This window comes from Salvelinus fontinalis, chromosome 10 (assembly GCF_029448725.1).
Source record: "Salvelinus fontinalis isolate EN_2023a chromosome 10, ASM2944872v1, whole genome shotgun sequence".
NCBI classification, from domain to species: Eukaryota; Metazoa; Chordata; class Actinopteri; order Salmoniformes; family Salmonidae; genus Salvelinus; species Salvelinus fontinalis.
In genome coordinates, this window is record NC_074674.1 from 43,019,066 (window position 1) to 43,041,820 (window position 22,755).

Consider the following 22,755-nt stretch of genomic DNA (forward strand, 5'->3'; position numbering starts at 1 on the left):
GTCAGCTCTCCTCCACCGTAGAACACTGTTGTAGTTCAGTCAGCTCTAGTCCTCCCCAGTAGAACACTGTTGTAGTTCAGTCAGCTCTAGTCCTCCCCAGTAGAACACTGTTGTAGTTCAGTCAGTCAGCTCTAGTCCTCCCCAGTAGAACACTGTTGTAGTTCAGCCAGTCAGCTCTAGTCCTCCCCAGTAGAACACTGTTGTAGTTCAGTCAGTCAGCTCTAGTCCTCCCCAGTAGAACACTGTTGTAGTTCAGTCAGTCAGCTCTAGTCCTCCCCAGTAGAACACTGTTGTAGTTCAGTAAGTCAGCTCTAGTCCTCCCCAGTAGAACACTGTTGTAGTTCAGTCAGCTCTAGTCCTCCCCAGTAGAACACTGTTGTAGTTCAGTCAGTCAGCTCTAGTCCTCCCCAGTAGAACACTGTTGTAGTTCAGTCAGTCAGCTCTAGTCCTCCCCAGTAGAACACTGTTGTAGTTCAGTCAGTCAGCTCTAGTCCTCCCCAGTAGAACACTGTTGTAGTTCAGTCAGCTCTAGTCCTCCCCAGTAGAACACTGTTGTAGTTCAGTCAGTCAGCTCTAGTCCTCCCCAGTAGAACACTGCTGTAGTTCAGTCAGTCAGCTCTAGTCCTCCCCAGTAGAACACTGTTGTAGTTCAGTAAGTCAGCTCTAGTCCTCCCCAGTAGAACACTGTTGTAGTTCAGTCAGCTCTAGTCCTCCCCAGTAGAACACTGTTGTAGTTCAGTCAGTCAGCTCTAGTCCTCCCCAGTAGAACACTGTTGTAGTTCAGTCAGTCAGCTCTAGTCCTCCCCAGTAGAACACTGTTGTAGTTCAGTCAGTCAGCTCTAGTCCTCCCCAGTAGAACACTGTTGTAGTTCAGTCAGCTCTAGTCCTCCCCAGTAGAACACTGTTGTAGTTCAGTCAGTCAGCTCTAGTCCTCCCCAGTAGAACACTGCTGTAGTTCAGTCAGTCAGCTCTAGTCCTCCCCAGTAGAACACTGTTGTAGTTCAGTCAGCTCTAGTCCTCCCCAGTAGAACACTGTTGTAGTTCAGTCAGTCAGCTCTAGTCCTCCCCAGTAGAACACTGTTGTAGTTCAGTCAGCTCTAGTCCTCCCCAGTAGAACACTGTTGTAGTTCAGTCAGTCAGCTCTAGTCCTCCCCAGTAGAACACTGTTGTAGTTCAGTCAGTCAGCTCTAGTCCTCCCCAGTAGAACACTGTTGTAGTTCAGTCAGTCAGCTCTAGTCCTCCCCAGTAGAACACTGCTGTAGTTCAGTCAGTCAGCTCTAGTCCTCCCCAGTAGAACACTGTTGTAGTTCAGTCAGTCAGCTCTAGTCCTCCCCAGTAGAACACTGTTGTAGTTCAGTCAGTCAGCTCTAGTCCTCCCCAGTAGAACACTGTTGTAGTTCAGTCAGTCAGCTCTAGTCCTCCCCAGTAGAACACTGTTGTAGTTCAGTCAGTCAGCTCTAGTCCTCCCCAGTAGAACACTGTTGTAGTTCAGTCAGTCAGCTCTAGTCCTCCCCAGTAGAACACTGTTGTAGTTCAGTCAGCTCTAGTACTCCCCAGTAGAACACTGTTGTAGTTCAGTCAGTCAGCTCTAGTCCTCCCCAGTAGAACACTGTTGTAGTTCAGTCAGCTCTAGTCCTCCCCAGTAGAACACTGTTGTAGTTCAGTCAGCTCTAGTCCTCCCCAGTAGAACACTGTTGTAGTTCAGTCAGCTCTAGTCCTCCCCAGTAGAACACTGTTGTAGTTCAGTCAGCTCTAGTCCTCCCCAGTAGAACACTGTTGTAGTTCAGTCAGCTCTAGTCCTCCCCAGTAGAACACTGTTGTAGTTCAGTCAGTCAGCTCTAGTCCTCCCCAGTAGAACACTGTTGTAGTTCAGCCAGTCAGCTCTAGTCCTCCCCAGTAGAACACTGCTGTAGTTCAGTCAGCTCTAGTCCTCCCCAGTAGAACACTGTTGTAGTTCAGTCAGTCAGCTCTAGTCCTCCCCAGTAGAACACTGTTGTAGTTCAGTCAGTCAGCTCTAGTCCTCCCCAGTAGAACACTGTTGTAGTTCAGTCAGCTCTAGTCCTCCCCAGTAGAACACTGTTGTAGTTCAGTCAGCTCTAGTCCTCCCCAGTAGAACACTGTTGTAGTTCAGTCAGCTCTAGTCCTCCCAGTAGAACACTGTTGTAGTTCAGTCAGCTCTAGTCCTCCCCAGTAGAACACTGTTGTAGTTCAGTCAGCTCTAGTCCTCCCCAGTAGAACACTGTTGTAGTTCAGTCAGCTCTAGTCCTCCCCAGTAGAACACTGTTGTAGTTCAGTCAGTCAGCTCTAGTCCTCCCCAGTAGAACACTGTTGTAGTTCAGTCAGTCAGCTCTAGTCCTCCCCAGTAGAACACTGTTGTAGTTCAGTCAGTCAGCTCTAGTCCTCCCCAGTAGAACACTGTTGTAGTTCAGTCAGCTCTAGTCCTCCCCAGTAGAACACTGTTGTAGTTCAGTCAGTCAGCTCTAGTCCTCCCCAGTAGAACACTGCTGTAGTTCAGTAAGTCAGCTCTAGTCCTCCCCAGTAGAACACTGTTGTAGTTCAGTCAGCTCTAGTCCTCCCCAGTAGAACACTGTTGTAGTTCAGTCAGTCAGCTCTAGTCCTCCCCAGTAGAACACTGTTGTAGTTCAGTCAGTCAGCTCTAGTCCTCCCCAGTAGAACACTGTTGTAGTTCAGTCAGTCAGCTCTAGTCCTCCCCAGTAGAACACTGTTGTAGTTCAGTCAGCTCTAGTCCTCCCCAGTAGAACACTGTTGTAGTTCAGTCAGTCAGCTCTAGTCCTCCCCAGTAGAACACTGCTGTAGTTCAGTCAGTCAGCTCTAGTCCTCCCCAGTAGAACACTGTTGTAGTTCAGTCAGCTCTAGTCCTCCCCAGTAGAACACTGTTGTAGTTCAGTCAGTCAGCTCTAGTCCTCCCCAGTAGAACACTGTTGTAGTTCAGTCAGTCAGCTCTAGTCCTCCCCAGTAGAACACTGTTGTAGTTCAGTCAGTCAGCTCTAGTCCTCCCCAGTAGAACACTGCTGTAGTTCAGTCAGTCAGCTCTAGTCCTCCCCAGTAGAACACTGTTGTAGTTCAGTCAGTCAGCTCTAGTCCTCCCCAGTAGAACACTGTTGTAGTTCAGTCAGTCAGCTCTAGTCCTCCCCAGTAGAACACTGTTGTAGTTCAGTCAGTCAGCTCTAGTCCTCCCCAGTAGAACACTGTTGTAGTTCAGTCAGTCAGCTCTAGTCCTCCCCAGTAGAACACTGTTGTAGTTCAGTCAGCTCTAGTACTCCCCAGTAGAACACTGTTGTAGTTCAGTCAGTCAGCTCTAGTCCTCCCCAGTAGAACACTGTTGTAGTTCAGTCAGCTCTAGTCCTCCCCAGTAGAACACTGTTGTAGTTCAGTCAGCTCTAGTCCTCCCCAGTAGAACACTGTTGTAGTTCAGTCAGCTCTAGTCCTCCACCGTAGAACACTGTTGTAGTTCAGTCAGCTCTAGTCCTCCCCAGTAGAACACTGTTGTAGTTCAGTCAGCTCTAGTCCTCCCCAGTAGAACACTGTTGTAGTTCAGTCAGTCAGCTCTAGTCCTCCCCAGTAGAACACTGTTGTAGTTCAGCCAGTCAGCTCTAGTCCTCCCCAGTAGAACACTGTTGTAGTTCAGTCAGTCAGCTCTAGTCCTCCCCAGTAGAACACTGTTGTAGTTCAGTCAGTCAGCTCTAGTCCTCCCCAGTAGAACACTGTTGTAGTTCAGTAAGTCAGCTCTAGTCCTCCCCAGTAGAACACTGTTGTAGTTCAGTCAGCTCTAGTCCTCCCCAGTAGAACACTGTTGTAGTTCAGTCAGTCAGCTCTAGTCCTCCCCAGTAGAACACTGTTGTAGTTCAGTCAGTCAGCTCTAGTCCTCCCCAGTAGAACACTGTTGTAGTTCAGTCAGTCAGCTCTAGTCCTCCCCAGTAGAACACTGTTGTAGTTCAGTCAGCTCTAGTCCTCCCCAGTAGAACACTGTTGTAGTTCAGTCAGTCAGCTCTAGTCCTCCCCAGTAGAACACTGCTGTAGTTCAGTCAGTCAGCTCTAGTCCTCCCCAGTAGAACACTGTTGTAGTTCAGTAAGTCAGCTCTAGTCCTCCCCAGTAGAACACTGTTGTAGTTCAGTCAGCTCTAGTCCTCCCCAGTAGAACACTGTTGTAGTTCAGTCAGTCAGCTCTAGTCCTCCCCAGTAGAACACTGTTGTAGTTCAGTCAGTCAGCTCTAGTCCTCCCCAGTAGAACACTGTTGTAGTTCAGTCAGTCAGCTCTAGTCCTCCCCAGTAGAACACTGTTGTAGTTCAGTCAGCTCTAGTCCTCCCCAGTAGAACACTGTTGTAGTTCAGTCAGTCAGCTCTAGTCCTCCCCAGTAGAACACTGCTGTAGTTCAGTCAGTCAGCTCTAGTCCTCCCCAGTAGAACACTGTTGTAGTTCAGTCAGCTCTAGTCCTCCCCAGTAGAACACTGTTGTAGTTCAGTCAGTCAGCTCTAGTCCTCCCCAGTAGAACACTGTTGTAGTTCAGTCAGTCAGCTCTAGTCCTCCCCAGTAGAACACTGCTGTAGTTCAGTCAGTCAGCTCTAGTCCTCCCCAGTAGAACACTGTTGTAGTTCAGTCAGTCAGCTCTAGTCCTCCCCAGTAGAACACTGTTGTAGTTCAGTCAGTCAGCTCTAGTCCTCCCCAGTAGAACACTGTTGTAGTTCAGTCAGTCAGCTCTAGTCCTCCCCAGTAGAACACTGTTGAAGTTCAGTCAGTCAGCTCTAGTCCTCCCCAGTAGAACACTGTTGTAGTTCAGTCAGCTCTAGTACTCCCCAGTAGAACACTGTTGTAGTTCAGTCAGTCAGCTCTAGTCCTCCCCAGTAGAACACTGTTGTAGTTCATTCAGCTCTAGTCCTCCCCAGTAGAACACTGTTGTAGTTCAGTCAGCTCTAGTCCTCCCCAGTAGAACACTGTTGTAGTTCAGTCAGCTCTAGTCCTCCCCAGTAGAACACTGTTGTAGTTCAGTCAGCTCTAGTCCTCCCCAGTAGAACACTGTTGTAGTTCAGTCAGCTCTAGTCCTCCCCAGTAGAACACTGTTGTAGTTCAGTCAGTCAGCTCTAGTCCTCCCCAGTAGAACACTGTTGTAGTTCAGCCAGTCAGCTCTAGTCCTCCCCAGTAGAACACTGCTGTAGTTCAGTCAGCTCTAGTCCTCCCCAGTAGAACACTGTTGTAGTTCAGTCAGTCAGCTCTAGTCCTCCCCAGTAGAACACTGTTGTAGTTCAGTCAGTCAGCTCTAGTCCTCCCCAGTAGAACACTGTTGTAGTTCAGTCAGCTCTAGTCCTCCCCAGTAGAACACTGTTGTAGTTCAGTCAGCTCTAGTCCTCCCCAGTAGAACACTGTTGTAGTTCAGTCAGCTCTAGTCCTCCCAGTAGAACACTGTTGTAGTTCAGTCAGCTCTAGTCCTCCCCAGTAGAACACTGTTGTAGTTCAGTCAGCTCTAGTCCTCCCCAGTAGAACACTGTTGTAGTTCAGTCAGCTCTAGTCCTCCCCAGTAGAACACTGTTGTAGTTCAGTCAAGTCTAGTCCTCCCCAGTAGAACACTGTTGTAGTTCAGTCAGTCAGCTCTAGTCCTCCCCAGTAGAACACTGTTGTAGTTCAGTCAAGTCTAGTCCTCCCCAGTAGAACACTGCTGTAGTTCAGTCAGTCAGCTCTAGTCCTCCCCAGTAGAACACTGTTGTAGTTCAGTCAGCTCTAGTCCTCCCCAGTAGAACACTGTTGTAGTTCAGTCAGCTCTAGTCCTCCCCAGTAGAAAACTGTTGTAGTTCAGTCAGCTCTAGTCCTCCCCAGTAGAAAACTGTTGTAGTTCAGTCAGCTCTAGTCCTCCCCAGTAGAACACTGTTGTAGTTCAGTCAGCTCTAGTCCTCCCCAGTAGAACACTGTTGTAGTTCAGTCTGCTCTAGTCCTCCCCAGTAGAACACTGTTGTAGTTCAGTCTGCTCTAGTCCTCCCCAGTAGAACACTGCTGTAGTTCAGTCAGTCAGCTCTAGTCCTCCCCAGTAGAACACTGTTGTAGTTCAGCCAGTCAGCTCTAGTCCTCCCCAGTAGAACACTGTTGTAGTTCAGTCAGCTCTAGTCCTCCCCAGTAGAACACTGTTGTAGTTCAGTCAGTCAGCTCTAGTCCTCCCCAGTAGAACACTGTTGTAGTTCAGTCAGTCAGCTCTAGTCCTCCACAGTAGAACACTGTTGTAGTTCAGTCAGCTCTAGTCCTCCCCAGTAGAACACTGTTGTAATTCAGTCAGTCAGCTCTAGTCCTCCCCAGTAGAACACTGTTGTAGTTCAGCCAGTCAGCTCTAGTCCTCCCCAGTAGAACACTGTTGTAGTTCAGTCAGTCAGCTCTAGTCCTCCCCAGTAGAACACTGTTGTAGTTCAGTCAGTCAGCTCTAGTCCTCCCCAGTAGAACACTGTTGTAGTTCAGTCAGCTCTAGTCCTCCCAGTAGAACACTGTTGTAGTTCAGTCAGCTCTAGTCCTCCCAGTAGAACACTGTTGTAGTTCAGTCAGCTCTAGTCCTCCCCAGTAGAACACTGTTGTAGTTCAGTCAGTCAGCTCTAGTCCTCCCCAGTAGAACACTGTTGTAGTTCAGTCAGTCAGCTCTAGTCCTCCCCAGTAGAACACTGTTGTAGTTCAGTAAGTCAGCTCTAGTCCTCCCCAGTAGAACACTGTTGTAGTTCAGTCAGCTCTAGTCCTCCCCAGTAGAACACTGTTGTAGTTCAGTCAGTCAGCTCTAGTCCTCCCCAGTAGAACACTGTTGTAGTTCAGTCAGTCAGCTCTAGTCCTCCCCAGTAGAACACTGTTGTAGTTCAGTCAGTCAGCTCTAGTCCTCCCCAGTAGAACACTGTTGTAGTTCAGTCAGCTCTAGTCCTCCCCAGTAGAACACTGTTGTAGTTCAGTCAGTCAGCTCTAGTCCTCCCCAGTAGAACACTGCTGTAGTTCAGTCAGTCAGCTCTAGTCCTCCCCAGTAGAACACTGTTGTAGTTCAGTAAGTCAGCTCTAGTCCTCCCCAGTAGAACACTGTTGTAGTTCAGTCAGCTCTAGTCCTCCCCAGTAGAACACTGTTGTAGTTCAGTCAGTCAGCTCTAGTCCTCCCCAGTAGAACACTGTTGTAGTTCCGTCAGTCAGCTCTAGTCCTCCCCAGTAGAACACTGTTGTAGTTCAGTCAGTCAGCTCTAGTCCTCCCCAGTAGAACACTGTTGTAGTTCAGTCAGCTCTAGTCCTCCCCAGTAGAACACTGTTGTAGTTCAGTCAGTCAGCTCTAGTCCTCCCCAGTAGAACACTGCTGTAGTTCAGTCAGTCAGCTCTAGTCCTCCCCAGTAGAACACTGTTGTAGTTCAGTCAGTCAGCTCTAGTCCTCCCCAGTAGAACACTGTTGTAGTTCAGTCAGTCAGCTCTAGTCCTCCCCAGTAGAACACTGTTGTAGTTCAGTCAGTCAGCTCTAGTCCTCCCCAGTAGAACACTGTTGTAGTTCAGTCAGTCAGCTCTAGTCCTCCCCAGTAGAACACTGTTGTAGTTCAGTCAGCTCTAGTACTCCCCAGTAGAACACTGTTGTAGTTCAGTCAGTCAGCTCTAGTCCTCCCCAGTAGAACACTGTTGTAGTTCAGTCAGCTCTAGTCCTCCCCAGTAGAACACTGTTGTAGTTCAGTCAGCTCTAGTCCTCCCCAGTAGAACACTGTTGTAGTTCAGTCAGCTCTAGTCCTCCCCAGTAGAACACTGTTGTAGTTCAGTCAGCTCTAGTCCTCCCCAGTAGAACACTGTTGTAGTTCAGTCAGCTCTAGTCCTCCCCAGTAGAACACTGTTGTAGTTCAGTCAGTCAGCTCTAGTCCTCCCCAGTAGAACACTGTTGTAGTTCAGCCAGTCAGCTCTAGTCCTCCCCAGTAGAACACTGCTGTAGTTCAGTCAGCTCTAGTCCTCCCCAGTAGAACACTGTTGTAGTTCAGTCAGTCAGCTCTAGTCCTCCCCAGTAGAACACTGTTGTAGTTCAGTCAGTCAGCTCTAGTCCTCCCCAGTAGAACACTGTTGTAGTTCAGTCAGTCAGCTCTAGTCCTCCCCAGTAGAACACTGTTGTAGTTCAGTCAGCTCTAGTCCTCCCCAGTAGAACACTGTTGTAGTTCAGTCAGCTCTAGTCCTCCCCAGTAGAACACTGTTGTAGTTCAGTCAGCTCTAGTCCTCCCCAGTAGAACACTGTTGTAGTTCAGTCAGCTCTAGTCCTCCCCAGTAGAACACTGTTGTAGTTCAGTCAGCTCTAGTCCTCCCCAGTAGAACACTGTTGTAGTTCAGTCAGCTCTAGTCCTCCCCAGTAGAACACTGTTGTAGTTCAGTCAGCCAGCTCTAGTCCTCCCCAGTAGAACATTGTTGTAGTTCAGTCAGTCAGCTCTAGTACTCCCCAGTAGAACACTGCTGTAGTTCAGTCAGTCAGCTCTAGTCCTCCCCAGTAGAACACTGTTGTAGTTCAGTCAGCTCTAGTCCTCCCCAGTAGAACACTGTTGTAGTTCAGTCAGTCAGCTCTAGTCCTCCCCAGTAGAACACTGTTGTAGTTCAGCCAGCTCTAGTCCTCCCCAGTAGAACACTGTTGTAGTTCAGCCAGCTCTAGTCCTCCCCAGTAGAACACTGCTGTAGTTCAGCAAGTCAGCTCTAGTCCTCCCCAGTAGAACCCTGTTGTAGTTCAGTCAGTCAGCTCTAGTCCTCCCCAGTTGAACACTGTTGTAGTTCAGTCAGCTCTAGTCCTCCCCAGTAGAACACTGTTGTAGTTCAGTCAGCTCTAGTCCTCCCAGTAGAACACTGTTGTAGTTCAGTCAGCTCTAGTCCTCCCCAGTAGAACACTGTTGTAGTTCAGTCAGCTCTAGTCCTCCCCAGTAGAACACTGTTGTAGTTCAGTCAGCTCTAGTCCTCCCCAGTAGAACACTGTTGTAGTTCAGTCAAGTCTAGTCCTCCCCAGTAGAACACTGCTGTAGTTCAGTCAGTCAGCTCTAGTCCTCCCCAGTAGAACACTGTTGTAGTTCAGTCAGCTCTAGTCCTCCCCAGTAGAACACTGTTGTAGTTCAGTCAGCTCTAGTCCTCCCCAGTAGAACACTGTTGTAGTTCAGTCAGCTCTAGTCCTCCCCAGTAGAACACTGTTGTAGTTCAGTCAGTCAGCTCTAGTCCTCCCCAGTAAAACACTGTTGTAGTTCAGTCAGCTCTAGTCCTCCCCAGTAGAACACTGTTGTAGTTCAGTCAGCTCTAGTCCTCCCCAGTAGAACACTGTTGTAGTTCAGTTAGCTCTAGTCCTCCCCAGTAGAACACTGTTGTAGTTCAGTCAGCTCTAGTCCTCCCCAGTAGAACACTGTTGTAGTTCAGTCTGCTCTAGTCCTCCCCAGTAGAACACTGTTGTAGTTCAGTCTGCTCTAGTCCTCCCCAGTAGAACACTGCTGTAGTTCAGTCAGTCAGCTCTAGTCCTCCCCAGTAGAACACTGTTGTAGTTCAGTCAGTCAGCTCTAGTCCTCCCCAGTAGAACACTGTTGTAGTTCAGTCAGCTCTAGTCCTCCCCAGTAGAACACTGTTGTAATTCAGTCAGTCAGCTCTAGTCCTCCCCAGTAGAACACTGTTGTAGTTCAGTCTGCTCTAGTCCTCCCCAGTAGAACACTGTTGTAGTTCAGTCAGCTCTAGTCCTCCCCAGTAGAACACTGTTGTAGTTCAGTCAGTCAGCTCTAGTCCTCCCCAGTAGAACACTGTTGTAGTTCAGTCAGTCAGCTCTAGTCCTCCCCAGTAGAACACTGTTGTAGTTCAGTCAGCTCTAGTCCTCCCCAGTAGAACACTGTTGTAATTCAGTCAGTCAGCTCTAGTCCTCCCCAGTAGAACACTGTTGTAGTTCAGCCAGTCAGCTCTAGTCCTCCCCAGTAGAACACTGTTGTAGTTCAGTCAGTCAGCTCTAGTCCTCCCCAGTAGAACACTGTTGTAGTTCAGTCAGTCAGCTCTAGTCCTCCCCAGTAGAACACTGTTGTAGTTCAGTCAGCTCTAGTCCTCCCAGTAGAACACTGTTGTAGTTCAGTCAGCTCTAGTCCTCCCAGTAGAACACTGTTGTAGTTCAGTCAGCTCTAGTCCTCCCCAGTAGAACACTGTTGTAGTTCAGTCAGTCAGCTCTAGTCCTCCCCAGTAGAACACTGTTGTAGTTCAGTCAGTCAGCTCTAGTCCTCCCCAGTAGAACACTGTTGTAGTTCAGTAAGTCAGCTCTAGTCCTCCCCAGTAGAACACTGTTGTAGTTCAGTCAGCTCTAGTCCTCCCCAGTAGAACACTGTTGTAGTTCAGTCAGTCAGCTCTAGTCCTCCCCAGTAGAACACTGTTGTAGTTCAGTCAGTCAGCTCTAGTCCTCCCCAGTAGAACACTGTTGTAGTTCAGTCAGTCAGCTCTAGTCCTCCCCAGTAGAACACTGTTGTAGTTCAGTCAGCTCTAGTCCTCCCCAGTAGAACACTGTTGTAGTTCAGTCAGTCAGCTCTAGTCCTCCCCAGTAGAACACTGCTGTAGTTCAGTCAGTCAGCTCTAGTCCTCCCCAGTAGAACACTGTTGTAGTTCAGTAAGTCAGCTCTAGTCCTCCCCAGTAGAACACTGTTGTAGTTCAGTCAGCTCTAGTCCTCCCCAGTAGAACACTGTTGTAGTTCAGTCAGTCAGCTCTAGTCCTCCCCAGTAGAACACTGTTGTAGTTCAGTCAGTCAGCTCTAGTCCTCCCCAGTAGAACACTGTTGTAGTTCAGTCAGTCAGCTCTAGTCCTCCCCAGTAGAACACTGTTGTAGTTCAGTCAGCTCTAGTCCTCCCCAGTAGAACACTGTTGTAGTTCAGTCAGTCAGCTCTAGTCCTCCCCAGTAGAACACTGCTGTAGTTCAGTCAGTCAGCTCTAGTCCTCCCCAGTAGAACACTGTTGTAGTTCAGTCAGTCAGCTCTAGTCCTCCCCAGTAGAACACTGTTGTAGTTCAGTCAGTCAGCTCTAGTCCTCCCCAGTAGATCACTGTTGTAGTTCAGCCAGCTTTACTGTTACTGCTACTGGTGGATCACTTACAAGCTAGGAGTCGGCTGTGTGTGTGTGTTACTGTGTGTGTGTGTGTGTGTGTGTGTGTGTGTGTGTGTGTGTGTGTGTGTGTGTGTGTGTTAGTTACTACGTGTGTGTGTTAGTTACTGTGTGTGTGTGTGTGCGTGTGTGTGTGTGTGTGTTACTGTGTGTGTGTGTGTAACCTCACCTGTACCCGTAGCTCAGTGAGTTGTGAGAGGAGGTCTTGAAAGGCATGTCTGTCTGCTGCAGGCAGTTCTGAGGACAGCACGACCCCTACGTAGGACCCAGGTATCCCCGCCATGGTGTTAGGAAACATAAAGATCCCAGAGGTAGACAGCAGCACTGGGGTGTCTGGAGTCAGGGGGTACAGCCAGTCACACACCTGCAACACACACACACACACGTTAGGAAGGAGCACTGGGGTGTCTGGAGTCAGGGGGTACAGCCAGTCACACACCCACACACACACACACACATCTGCACATCTATCACTCCAGTGTTTAATTGCTAAATTGTAATTACTTCGCCACTATTTATTGCCTTGCCTCCTTTGCACACACTGTATACAGATTTTCCTATTGTGTTATTGACTGTACGTTTGTTTATGTGTAACTCTGTGTTGTTGTTTTTGTCGCACTGCTTTGCTTTATCTTGGCCAGGTCGCAGTTGTAAATGAGAACTTGTTTTTAACTGGCCTACCTGGTTAAATAAAGGTGAAAATAAATACATTTAAAAACACACACACACACACACACACACACACACACGTTAGGAAGGAGCACTGGGGTTACTAGGATTACAGTGTGTATGCCAGAGGTATTCAGTGTGACCCTCGTCAGGGTACAACACCGTGGCTACCAACACAACAACATGTACGGCATACAGTATGTTAGACTATATCACTGGTTGGCAGTTGGCATCGTCAGGGCAACTGCTATTTGTTCGTTCAGACCCGAGCCATGGTACATTACCGCAGCCGGTAACACAACAGAACAGCAGAGTCATCCGTTAGCTGGCCCTATTGTACTGCTGGGACACTACCCAGAACCCAACAGGGTTCCAGTTAGACACTACAGGCCAGTCAACACACATGCCTGGGTTTATCACGTCTGACTAGGTCACATCCTAAATGGCACCCTATTCCCTACATAGGGTTAGAGCGTTGGACTAGTCATCGAAAGGTTGCTGGATTGAATCACCGAGCTGACCAGGTCAAAATCTGTCGTTCTGCCCCCTGAACAAGGCAGTTAACCCACTGTTCCCTAGTAGGCCGTCATTGAAAATAAGAATTTGTTCTTAACTGACTTGCCTAGTTAAATAAAGATAAAATAAATAAATATAGTACACTACTTTAGACCAGAGTCCTATGGTACCCTATTCCCTATAAAGTGCACTACTATAGACCAGAGAACTATGGTACCCTATTCCCTATATAGTGCACTACTTTAGACCAGAGACCTATGGTACACTCTTCCCTATATAGTGCACTACTATAGACCAGAGACCAATGGTACCCTATTCCCTATGTAGTGCACTACTTTAGACCAGAGACCTATACAAAAGTAGGGCACTATAGGTCAGGGTTTCCCCAAAGTCGGTCCTGCCCCCCTGGTACATACGTTGTGGTTTTGGTCCTCACACGACACAGCTGATTCACATAACCCACTCATCATCAAGCTTTGATTATTTGAAAATCAGCTGTGTGATGCTGGGACAACAAAAGGAATTAAACTCCAACTGTCTGTCTGCCTGAAGGCAAGCAGGATAGTCTTGCCCCAGCTCAGTCCCAAGATCAATAGATCAATACACACGAACAAGATCAATACACACGAACGAAAGTTCACGATCATCTTTGATAGACGGACTAAAAAACAAAACATTGCTGACACAGCAGTAAACTTTGGCTCTGGAATGAGTCTGTAGCGTTACAATCATGTGCTGTTATTGAGCAAATGACCAATTTTGTATTTTTCCCCCCAGTCAGTCAAAGAGGCACAGTAAGCAATGTAGTGTATTGACACAGGTCTCTCTGAAGTATATTCCTTTGTCTCTTTAGACCAATCACCAGTTCCACCATCAGAGCCATACATTCCTTTCTAAAAACTCTATGTTGTCGTTTTACCCAAGTAAAACGTTGGGTGAACGTTGCAGGTGGAGTGGGGTTGTTCCTCTGCTCTCTACCTAACCTCCCCTCACAGTCCCTTCAGTTTCCCTTAGGTCCCGTTAGTTTGGCAGCACAGACTACTTTAAGTTATCCCCTCACCCATCATAGCCTTGCCATTTCCCAACCAATCGGAGCGCTGGGAAATCCGCATCTGGACACTGCACCCGCCAGCCCAGGTCAGAGTGTTATCGTCGTCCGAAAGGAGAAGACGCCATGTTGTTCGGATAACTTTATTTTATTTGTCGACAGTAACAAGAATGTCAATGTTGTGAAGAAATATAAGTTGCAGGGGGTTAAAAATGTTTTTAAATGCAGGGGGGGGTTTACATGCAGGGGGGGGAGTTAAAATGCTTTTACATGCAGGGGGGGGGGTTACATGCAGGGGGGGGTTTAAAATGCTTTTACATGCAGGGGGGGTTACATGCAGGGGGGGGTTTAAAATGCTTTTACATGCAGAGGGAGGGTTTACAATGCTTTTACATGCAGGGGGGGGTTTAAATGCTTTTACATGCAGGGGGGGGTTTAAATGCTTTTACATGCGGGGGGGGTAAAATACTTTTACATGCAGGGGGGGGGTTTAATATGCTTTTACATGCAGGGGGGTTTAAAATGCTTTTACATGCAGGGGGGGGTAAAATACTTTTACATGCAGGGGGGGGGGGTTTAATATGCTTTTACATGCAGGGGGGTTTAAAATGCTTTTACATGCAGGGGGGTTTAAAAAGCTCTTACATGCGGGGGGGGGGGGGGTTAACATGCTTTTACATGCAGGGGGGGGTTAAAATGCTTTTACATGCAGGGGGGGTTTAATATGCTTTTACATGCAGGGGGGGTTTAAAATGCTTTTACATGCAGGGGGGTTTAAAAAGCTCTTACATGCAGGGGGGGTTTAATATGCTTTTACATGTAGGAGGGGGTTAAAATTCTTTTACATGCAGGGGGGGTTTAATATGCTTTTACATGCAGGGGGGGTTTAAAATGCTTTTACATGCAGGGGGGTTTAAAAAGCTTTTACATGCAGGGGGGGTTTAATATGCTTTTACATGTAGGGGGGGTTAAAAAGCTCTTACATGCAGGGGGGGTTTAATATGCTTTTACATGTAGGGGGGGGTTAAAATGCTTTTACATGCAGGGGGGGTTAACATGCTTTTACATGCAGGGGGGGTTTAAAATGCTTTTACATGTAGGGGGGGGGTTAAAATGCTTTTACATGCAGGGGGGGTTTAATATGCTTTTACATGCAGGGGGGGTTTAATATGCTTTTACATGCAGGGGGGGGTTAAAATGCTTTAACATGCAGGGGGGGTTTAATATGCTTTTACATGCAGGGGGTTTAAAAAGCTCTTACATGCAGGGGGGGTTTAATATGCTTTTACATGCAGGGGGGGTTTAAAATGCTTTTACATGCAGGGGGGGTTTAATATGCTTTTACATGCAGGGGGGTTTAAAAAGCTCTTACATGCGGGGGGGGGGGGGGTTTAAATGCTTTTACATGTAGGGGGGGGTATAAAATGCTGTGTAATAACAGGTAATAACCACAAATTACTTTATGTTTCAGCCATATAATCTATTGCATGGCTGTTACTATTATTTAAATGTTAGAGATGCCAATACTATTGTTTATCGTATATAGTATTACTCCGTACTGCCATAAGTGGTATTATTGCATTGGTTGCACAAGTACCTTTTGCAGAAGTGGCTTAAAAATTGTTGTATTTGTAAATATAGTATTTTGCATGCACACGATACCACAGCGCTTTCCATAGTGGCACTTTATTAACAGGTGTTTTATTGCAGTGCCATGGGCGAGCTGCTAATCCAGAGTCATCCCAGAGACATCCCAGAGTCATCCCAGAGTCGTCCCACAGTCATCCCAGAGTCATGCCAGAGACATCCCAGAGACGTCCCAGAGACATCCCAGAGTCATCCCAGAGACATCCCAGAGTCACCCCACAGTCACCCCAGAGACATCCCAGAGTCATCCCAGAGTCGTCCCAGAGACGTCCCAGAGACGTCCCAGAGACATCCCAGAGACGTCCCAGAGACGTCCCAGAGTCATCCCAGAGCCATCCCAGAGACATCCCACAGTCGTCCCACAGACATCCCACAGACATCCCAGAGTCATCCCAGAGTCATCCCAGAGACATCCCAGAGACATCCCAGAGTCGTCCCAGAGTCGTCCCACAGACATCCCAGAGTCATCCCAGAGACATCCCAGAGTCATCCCAGATTCATCCCAGAGTCATCCCAGAGACGTCCCAGAGACGTCCCAGAGACGTCCCAGAGTCATCCCAGAGTCATCCCAGAGTCACCCCACAGTCATCCCAGAGTCATCCCAGAGTCATCCCAGAGACATCCCAGACAGCTCGTGGAGCTTGTTCATACGCAGAGTAATTTACGACCTCGTGGCGCCAGGGCAGATCTGATAAGGTCTCAGCCTGGCAGATTCTTACACAACACTGGAGAGAGAGGTGGTGCCATATATCCTGACCCTTTGTCAATCCAAGTAATTAGTTTCTCTCTCTCTCCAAGAAGTGGATGTTTATATTGATGCTGTGTTTATAGCCCTTTATAGACATGTTGTAGGTGTAATGACATTTGCCATTTGTTCATGTACACATACTGTACCAGTCCAAAGTTTGGAAACACCTACTCATTCAAGGGTTTTTCTTTATTTTTTACTATTTTCTATATTATAGAATAAGAGTGAAGACATCAAAACTATGAAATAACACATATGGAATCATGTAGTAACCAAAAAAAAGTGTTAAACAAATCAAAATATATGTGAGATTTGAGATTCTTCAAAGTAGCCACCATTTGCCTTGATGACAGCTTTGCACTCTCTTGGAATTCTCTCAACCAGCCTCATGAGGTAGTCACCTAGAATGCATTTCAATTAACAGGCGTGCCTTGTTAAAAGTTCATTTGTGGAATTTCTTCTTAATAGGATTGAGCCAATCAATTGTGTTGTGACAAGGTAGGGGTGGTATACAGATGATAGCTGTATTTGGTAAAAGAAAGTCCATATTATGGCAAGAACAGCTCAAATAAGCAAAGAGAAATTACAGTCCATCATTACTTTAAGACATGAAGGTCAGTCAATCCGGAAAATGTTAACTTTGAAAGTTTCTTCAAGTGCAGTCCCAAAAACCATCAAGCGCTATGATGAAACTGGCTCTAATAAGGACCGCCACAGGAAAGGAAGACCCAGTCACCTCAGAGGATAAGTTCATTAGAGTTACCAGCCTCAGAAATTGCAGCCGAAATAAATGCTTCACAGAGTTCAAGTAACAGACATCTCAACATCAACTGTTCAGAGGAGACTGTGTGAATCAGGCCTTCATGGTCAAATTGTTGCAAAGAAACCACTACTAAAAGACACTAATAAGAAGAAGAGACTTGCTTCGGGCAAGAAACATGAGCAATGGACATTAGACCGGTGGAAATATGTCCTTTGGTCTGATAAGTCCAAATTTGAGAGTTTTGGTTCCAACCGCCTTGTCTTTGTGAGACGCAGAGTAGGTGAACAGATGATCTCTGCATGTGTGGTTCCCACCGTGAAGCATGGAGGAGGAGGTGTGATGGTGCCTTGCTGGTGACACTCAGCGATTTATTTAGAATTCAAGTCACACTTAACCAGCATGGCTACCACAGCATTCTGCAGCGATACGCCATCCCATCTGGTGTGTGCTTAATAGGACTATAATTTGTTTTTCAACAGGACAAGGGCACAAAACACACCTCCAGGCTGTATAAGGGCTATTTGACCAGGAAGGAGAGAGATAGAGTGCTGCATCAGATGACCTGGCCTCTACAATCACCCAACCTCAACCCAATTGAGATGGTTTAGCATGAGTTGGACCGCAGCCAACGAGTGCTCAGCATATGTGGGAACTCCAGGTGAGAGTGTAACACACACACTCACAATTCCAGGTGACTTCCTCAAAGCTGGTTGAGAGAGTGCCAAGAGTGTGCAAAGCTGTCATCAAGGCAAAGGGTGGCAACTTTGAAGAATATAAAACGTATTTTGATTTGTTAAACACTTTTTTAGTTACTCCATGATTCCATATGTATTATTCATCATTTTGATGTCTTCACTATTATTCTACATTGTAGAAAATAGTAAAAATGAAGAAAAACCCTTGAGTAGGTGTGTCCAAACTTTCGACTGGTAGTGTATGTTTTTACGTGGTCTTTGTAACCAGATTTAGTGACCAACAGTTTTTACTCTGTAATTGGTTCCACGAGTGGAACCTCACCACCATCAGGACTGTAACGGCTGTCGTAGTCGTTCTCCTCCTCAGACGAGGAGGAGCATGGATCGGACCAAGGTGCGGATTGGTAAGTATTCATTATTTAATAGAAAAACAACAAACACTACAAAATACAAAAACCAACAACCGTGACTAACCTGAAACAGTCCTGTGTGGCCCAAACACTGACACAAGAACAAACACCCACAAAACACAAGTGAAACCCAGGCTGCCTTAGTATGATTCTCAATCAGGGACAACGATTGACAGCTGTCTCTGATTGAGAATCATACCAGGCCGAACACAAAATCCCAACATAGAAAATCAAACCTAGACCAACCCACCCAACTCACGCCCTGACCAACTAAAACAAATACATGACAAAGGAAAACAGGTCAGGAACGTGACAAGGACTAGAAAGACCCCTCATTCAGCAGAACCTCCCACCATCCTCCTCTCATCTGCCTAATGGAGATGAATGCATTGTGACCTCACCACTGGGAGAGAATTCTAGAATTCCATTTAGGTCTGGGAATTCTTCGTGGTCATAGCAACACCAAACAAAGAGAATACGGATGGCAGGTTGCCTAGCGATTAGAGCGTTGGACCAGTAACTGAAAGGTCTTGGGTTCTAATACCAAAGTAGACAAGGTGGAGAATATGTTGACGTGCCCTTGAGCAAGGCCCTTATCACTAATTTGCTCGTGGGGTGCTATACTGCTATGGCTTGTAAAACAACACATGACAATAAAACTATGGTAGACCAATCCCACCTCTGTCTGTCTGTGTACGAAATGCTTGAGCAGTGAGTTGACACGTTATCAATCTACGGCATCTGCCATCCGTCTCACTAATCCTGGACTAAGAGATATGGCTACACTCAAGTTAGTCTCACTCGTCTGGAATAAGATATGGTCTACGATGGTGATAGTTCTGAGACAAGGGGAAACAACTTCATCTGTAAACAACAGATCTTATCTGGAGATAGAGATCTGAGACATGTTCAGTAGGGCACAACGTACCAAAACAGCCTAAAACAGTTGGATGAAACTACCTCAGCTGCCACAACCACAGTCACCCTCAACCCTTTTCTCTACTGTTCTTTTACAAACAGGAGTTTATTTTCAATTCATTATGCAGTTACTCTCCATGCACCTGGTAATACGATAGGTGTGTTGGAGACAATATACTATTTTCTATTGGTATTTTAAACACACACATACAAGCCAACACCCACCCTCACACTCTCTCTCATACACACACACCCCCCAGTTGTTTCCTTACGTGTAGGAAGACTGACACTCCTCCGTTGGCCTTGTCGTTGAGCTGGCTGCTGAACCTGACGATGCGTAGATAACCCGGGTACGACGGGGCGCTCACCTGGCCATCCGACGACACGAAAAACATCTGCACCCCCCGAGGAAGGAACAGAAGCTCCTCTCCGTCCCCCCCTACCCCTCCTTCGGGCTGTGGAGATCCCCCCACCCTCTGCCCCACCAGACCCCCTCCTCCGGCTGGGCTATAAGCCAGGCTGTGGTGCCCGTCGGTGGGCTGGGGGGTGTAGGCCGGGGGCTGCTCTCCTGGGAGTCCCAGGGGCAGGGCAGGGAGGATGGGCAGGGAGGGGGCCATGGTGGTGCCTGTAGCCCCGGCAGAGAGGCTGTCTGTTGGGGTAGCCCCGGGTGGCAGCGTGGGGTAGAGATGGGGGAGGGGGTTGGAGGAACCAGGCAGCGGCATAGGTGACACCAATGGCCCCGGGGTGGGGTAGAGGCACTGGGCAGAGAGATCCACTAGATCCACCAATGCTGGGCCTCCCTGGCCCGCCGTCCCCACCCCTGCTGTCTCCATGTTAGCTAGTCGGGTGCTGATGTTAGTCAGAGTCTCCCTCATCTTCTGCTGCAATTGCCTGGCCGTGTCCCAGGGGGCTCCCTGGTTCTGTGGCCCCCTGGTAGGGACCTCCAGGCCCAGGGTTAGGTGCTGCCGGCCCCTCCTGTACAGCTCCAGGGCCTGGGGACCCTGTCCTGCCTGATCAGCCGCCAGGCCCCTGGTGAGACACTCCAACGCACGGTCATACTGGTCCCTTATCAGCAGCAACTCTGCTGGCTCTGCCAACGACATGTCTTACTGCAGGCTGGAGATCTAGACAGAGGAGAGGAGAGGGGGGTGAGGAGAGGAGAGGGGGATGAGGAGAGGAGAGGGGGGTGAGGAGAGGAGAGGAGGATGAGGAGAGGAGAGGGGGGTGAGGAGAGGAGAGGAGAGGGGGATGAGGAGAGGAGGATGAGGAGAGGAGAGGGGGGTGAGGAGAGGAGAGGGGGTGAGGAGAGGAGAGGGGGATGAGGAGAGGAGGATGAGGAGAGGAGAGGGGGATGAGGAGAGGAGAGGGGGATGAGGAGAGGAGAAACATGGGAGGGAAGAGGAGATAAAAAACAGAAGAGTTGGTGAGATGAGGGCGAAGGAGAGGAGGATGGAGAGGGGGAAATTAGAAGGGGGGAGAGGGGGGGGGTAGAAGAGAGGTGAGTGGAAGAGAAGAGAAGAAGGAAATCAATAAGAAGGCCAATTGTCACTATTACTATTTTGTACCTCTGTGAAACCAGCCTGGTCTCATAGACTAGACGTAGCATAGTAAAAGTAAATCCGGAACACTCAAATTAGCATGATATGTTACGTTTGGTATGGTTACACAAGACAGATGGTTACTTAGAGGCAAAAATTAAAGTAGGGTGGTTTGTAGCGTGTAGATGGGTGGGCATACGCAAATGTCTAGCAAGCCAAAGGCTGCGAGTCCGAATGTCATTACAGACAACTTAAGCAACTTTTCAACGATTTACTACTTTTTAGCTACTAACCCTTGCCCTAAACTAAACCATTTTAGTTAACCCTCACCCTAACCCTTTAACCTAACTCCTAAACTTAACCCCTAGCCTAGCTAACGTTAGTAACATATCATACACTTTACAAATTCGTAACATATTGTACGTTTTACAACTTCTGAACATTTAATACAAATTGTAATTTGTAACATATCATACGAAATGGGTGGTGGACATCCACAAATGAATACCTACTGTACCATGTGAAACCTGGCATATCATTCTAAATGGAATGTGTCGGGTTTTACATACAAAATAATACGAAATGAGCTGAGACCATGTTGGTGAAACCGGTTGTCAAATACACTCCCAAAGAGAATGACATTAGGTGCTAATAAAAACCACACAATATTCAAATCTCTAATTTGATATTAAAATAAAAACTATCCAACACATGCAACACTTTATTAGGTATTATAACTAGACATTACAGTTGAAAATAATTGTTTCGGGAAGTAATCGTGACAGCTTTTTCCTCCAAATTTTTCAGCTATGCGTTTAGGGGGGTTTGTCTGGCTGGTTCCACCTGTATATCAACATTCAACAGATATTTTTAAAGCGTGATATTTCTTTCAACAATAATGAAAACTCTTGAATAGTTATGTAGATTAGTTCTTGTCATTTTGATAACAAAAAAACGGCAGTTTTCTTACGGTCAAATAACGACTGAGTAGGCTACTGTTGTCTACATAGCTACTCAACTTTACGGACAGTCGCACACAAACCGAACCCCAAATAAACCTACCTTTACCGGCAAACTCGTGATTTCAAACTACTCCAGAAATGGAAATAAGTAGACAATGTTAGTTAATAAGAAGTAACATTGTAGCCATCTATTAAAAATACGTTTTTCTTTCTCGGATCAACGTGCGCTTATCCTGCTGTGTCTCGCTGTCCCCAAACAGACGCACATCTGACATTCGCGAAACACAGGGTGAGGGGTCGTCACTAGTTACCACAGCCACAAAGTCATAAACCCCGCCTATTTATACAACTGTATCTTCTTAAAATCTGATTTAAAACTTAACCTTAACCTTAACCTTAACCGTAACCTTAACCACACTGCTGACGTTATGTCTAACACTAATGCTTGACTTGGGATGAACAAGGCACAGTAGACTATATTCACACACAAATTCCCAAATTACATTATGCTATAGAGACATGTTATTATTCCCTGTTAAGTGTTCATAAACATTTTGACAGATGGAATTTCATGACTTCTCCATGACCAATAATTAGTGTTGTCTCTATATAGCCTACATTAAAAAAAGTCAGCCTAAATGTGTTATTGACACTAGAAGGCTGCTCTGTGTCCTACCGAGCAAAAAGGCAGTAACTGCTCATTTGGTCTAAAATGAGTTAATGTCATTTTTTGCCACATTAAATACATGCTTAATCGTGTAGACAAGTATCCTGCCGCTATTGTATTGTGTTTTGGAGAAAATGTTAGCAGTAACTGCATAAAGTTACTGTGAAACAAAGGTAAACAAAAGCCATTTCTCTCCGTTTGTCTCTGGTCCCATGTAGGCTTACTGTCGTTGTGCCCTTGAACAAGGCACTGTTAGACTACTGTATAAAACACATGTGGTCAACCTTCCATCTGGAGAGCTAATGGGCATGCAGGCAGCCATGAAACACATCCGAGTCTGCTTATCAAAGCCCTGGTTGAGCTGTTGATGTTTAGGCTACAGCATGGTGGGTTAGAGCAGGGCTGATGTTTAGGCTACAGCATGGTGAGTTAGAGCAGGGCTGATGTTTAGGCTACAGCATGGTGGGTTAGAGTAGGGCTGATGTTTAGGCTACAGCATGGTGGGTTAGAGCAGGGCTGATGTTTAGGCTACAGCATGGTGGGTTAGAGCAGGGCTGATGTTTAGGCTACAGCATGGTGAGTTAGAGCAGGGCTGATATTTAGGCTACAGCATGGTGGGTTAGAGCAGGGCTGATGTTTAGGCTACAGCATGGTGGGTTAGAGCAGGGCTGATGTTTAGGCTACAGCATGGTGAGTTAGAGCAGGGCTGATGTTTAGGCTACAGCATGGTGAGTTAGAGCAGGGCTGATGTTTAGGCTACATAATGGTGGGTTAGAGCAGGGCTGATGTTTAGGCTACAGCATGGTGGGTTAGAGCAGGGCTGATGTTTAGGCTACAGCATGGTGGGTTAGAGCAGGGCTGATGTTTAGGCTACAGCATGGTGAGTTAGAGCAGGGCTGATGTTTAGGCTACAGCATGGTGGGTTAGAGCAGGGCTGATGTTTAGGCTACAGCATGGTGAGTTAGAGCAGGGCTGATGTTTAGGCTACAGCATGGTGGGTTAGAGCAGGGCTGATGTTTAGGCTACAGCATGGTGGGTTAGAGCAGGGCTGATGTTTAGGCTACAGCATGGTGGGTTAGAGCAGGGCTGATGTTTAGGCTAC

At 47.3% G+C, this 22,755-nt stretch overlaps 1 protein-coding gene across 2 annotated transcripts in view; it reads right to left on the minus strand.

Annotated features, from left to right (window-relative positions):
* The window catches only part of sparta (spartin a), a 47,174-nt gene extending 25,894 nt beyond the window's left edge, over positions 1–21,280 (minus strand). For both annotated transcript variants that reach the window (XM_055936846.1, XM_055936848.1), the window contains exons 1-3: positions 21,087–21,280; positions 18,759–19,610; positions 11,242–11,436 (exon numbers count right to left, since the gene is read on the minus strand). In XM_055936846.1, coding sequence (XP_055792821.1) covers positions 11,242–11,436; positions 18,759–19,589 — 1,026 coding nt within the window. In that variant the 5' untranslated portion in view covers positions 19,590–19,610; positions 21,087–21,280. The remainder of the gene's footprint in view (positions 1–11,241; positions 11,437–18,758; positions 19,611–21,086) is intronic.
* Between the last annotated feature and the right edge of the window lie 1,475 nt (positions 21,281–22,755).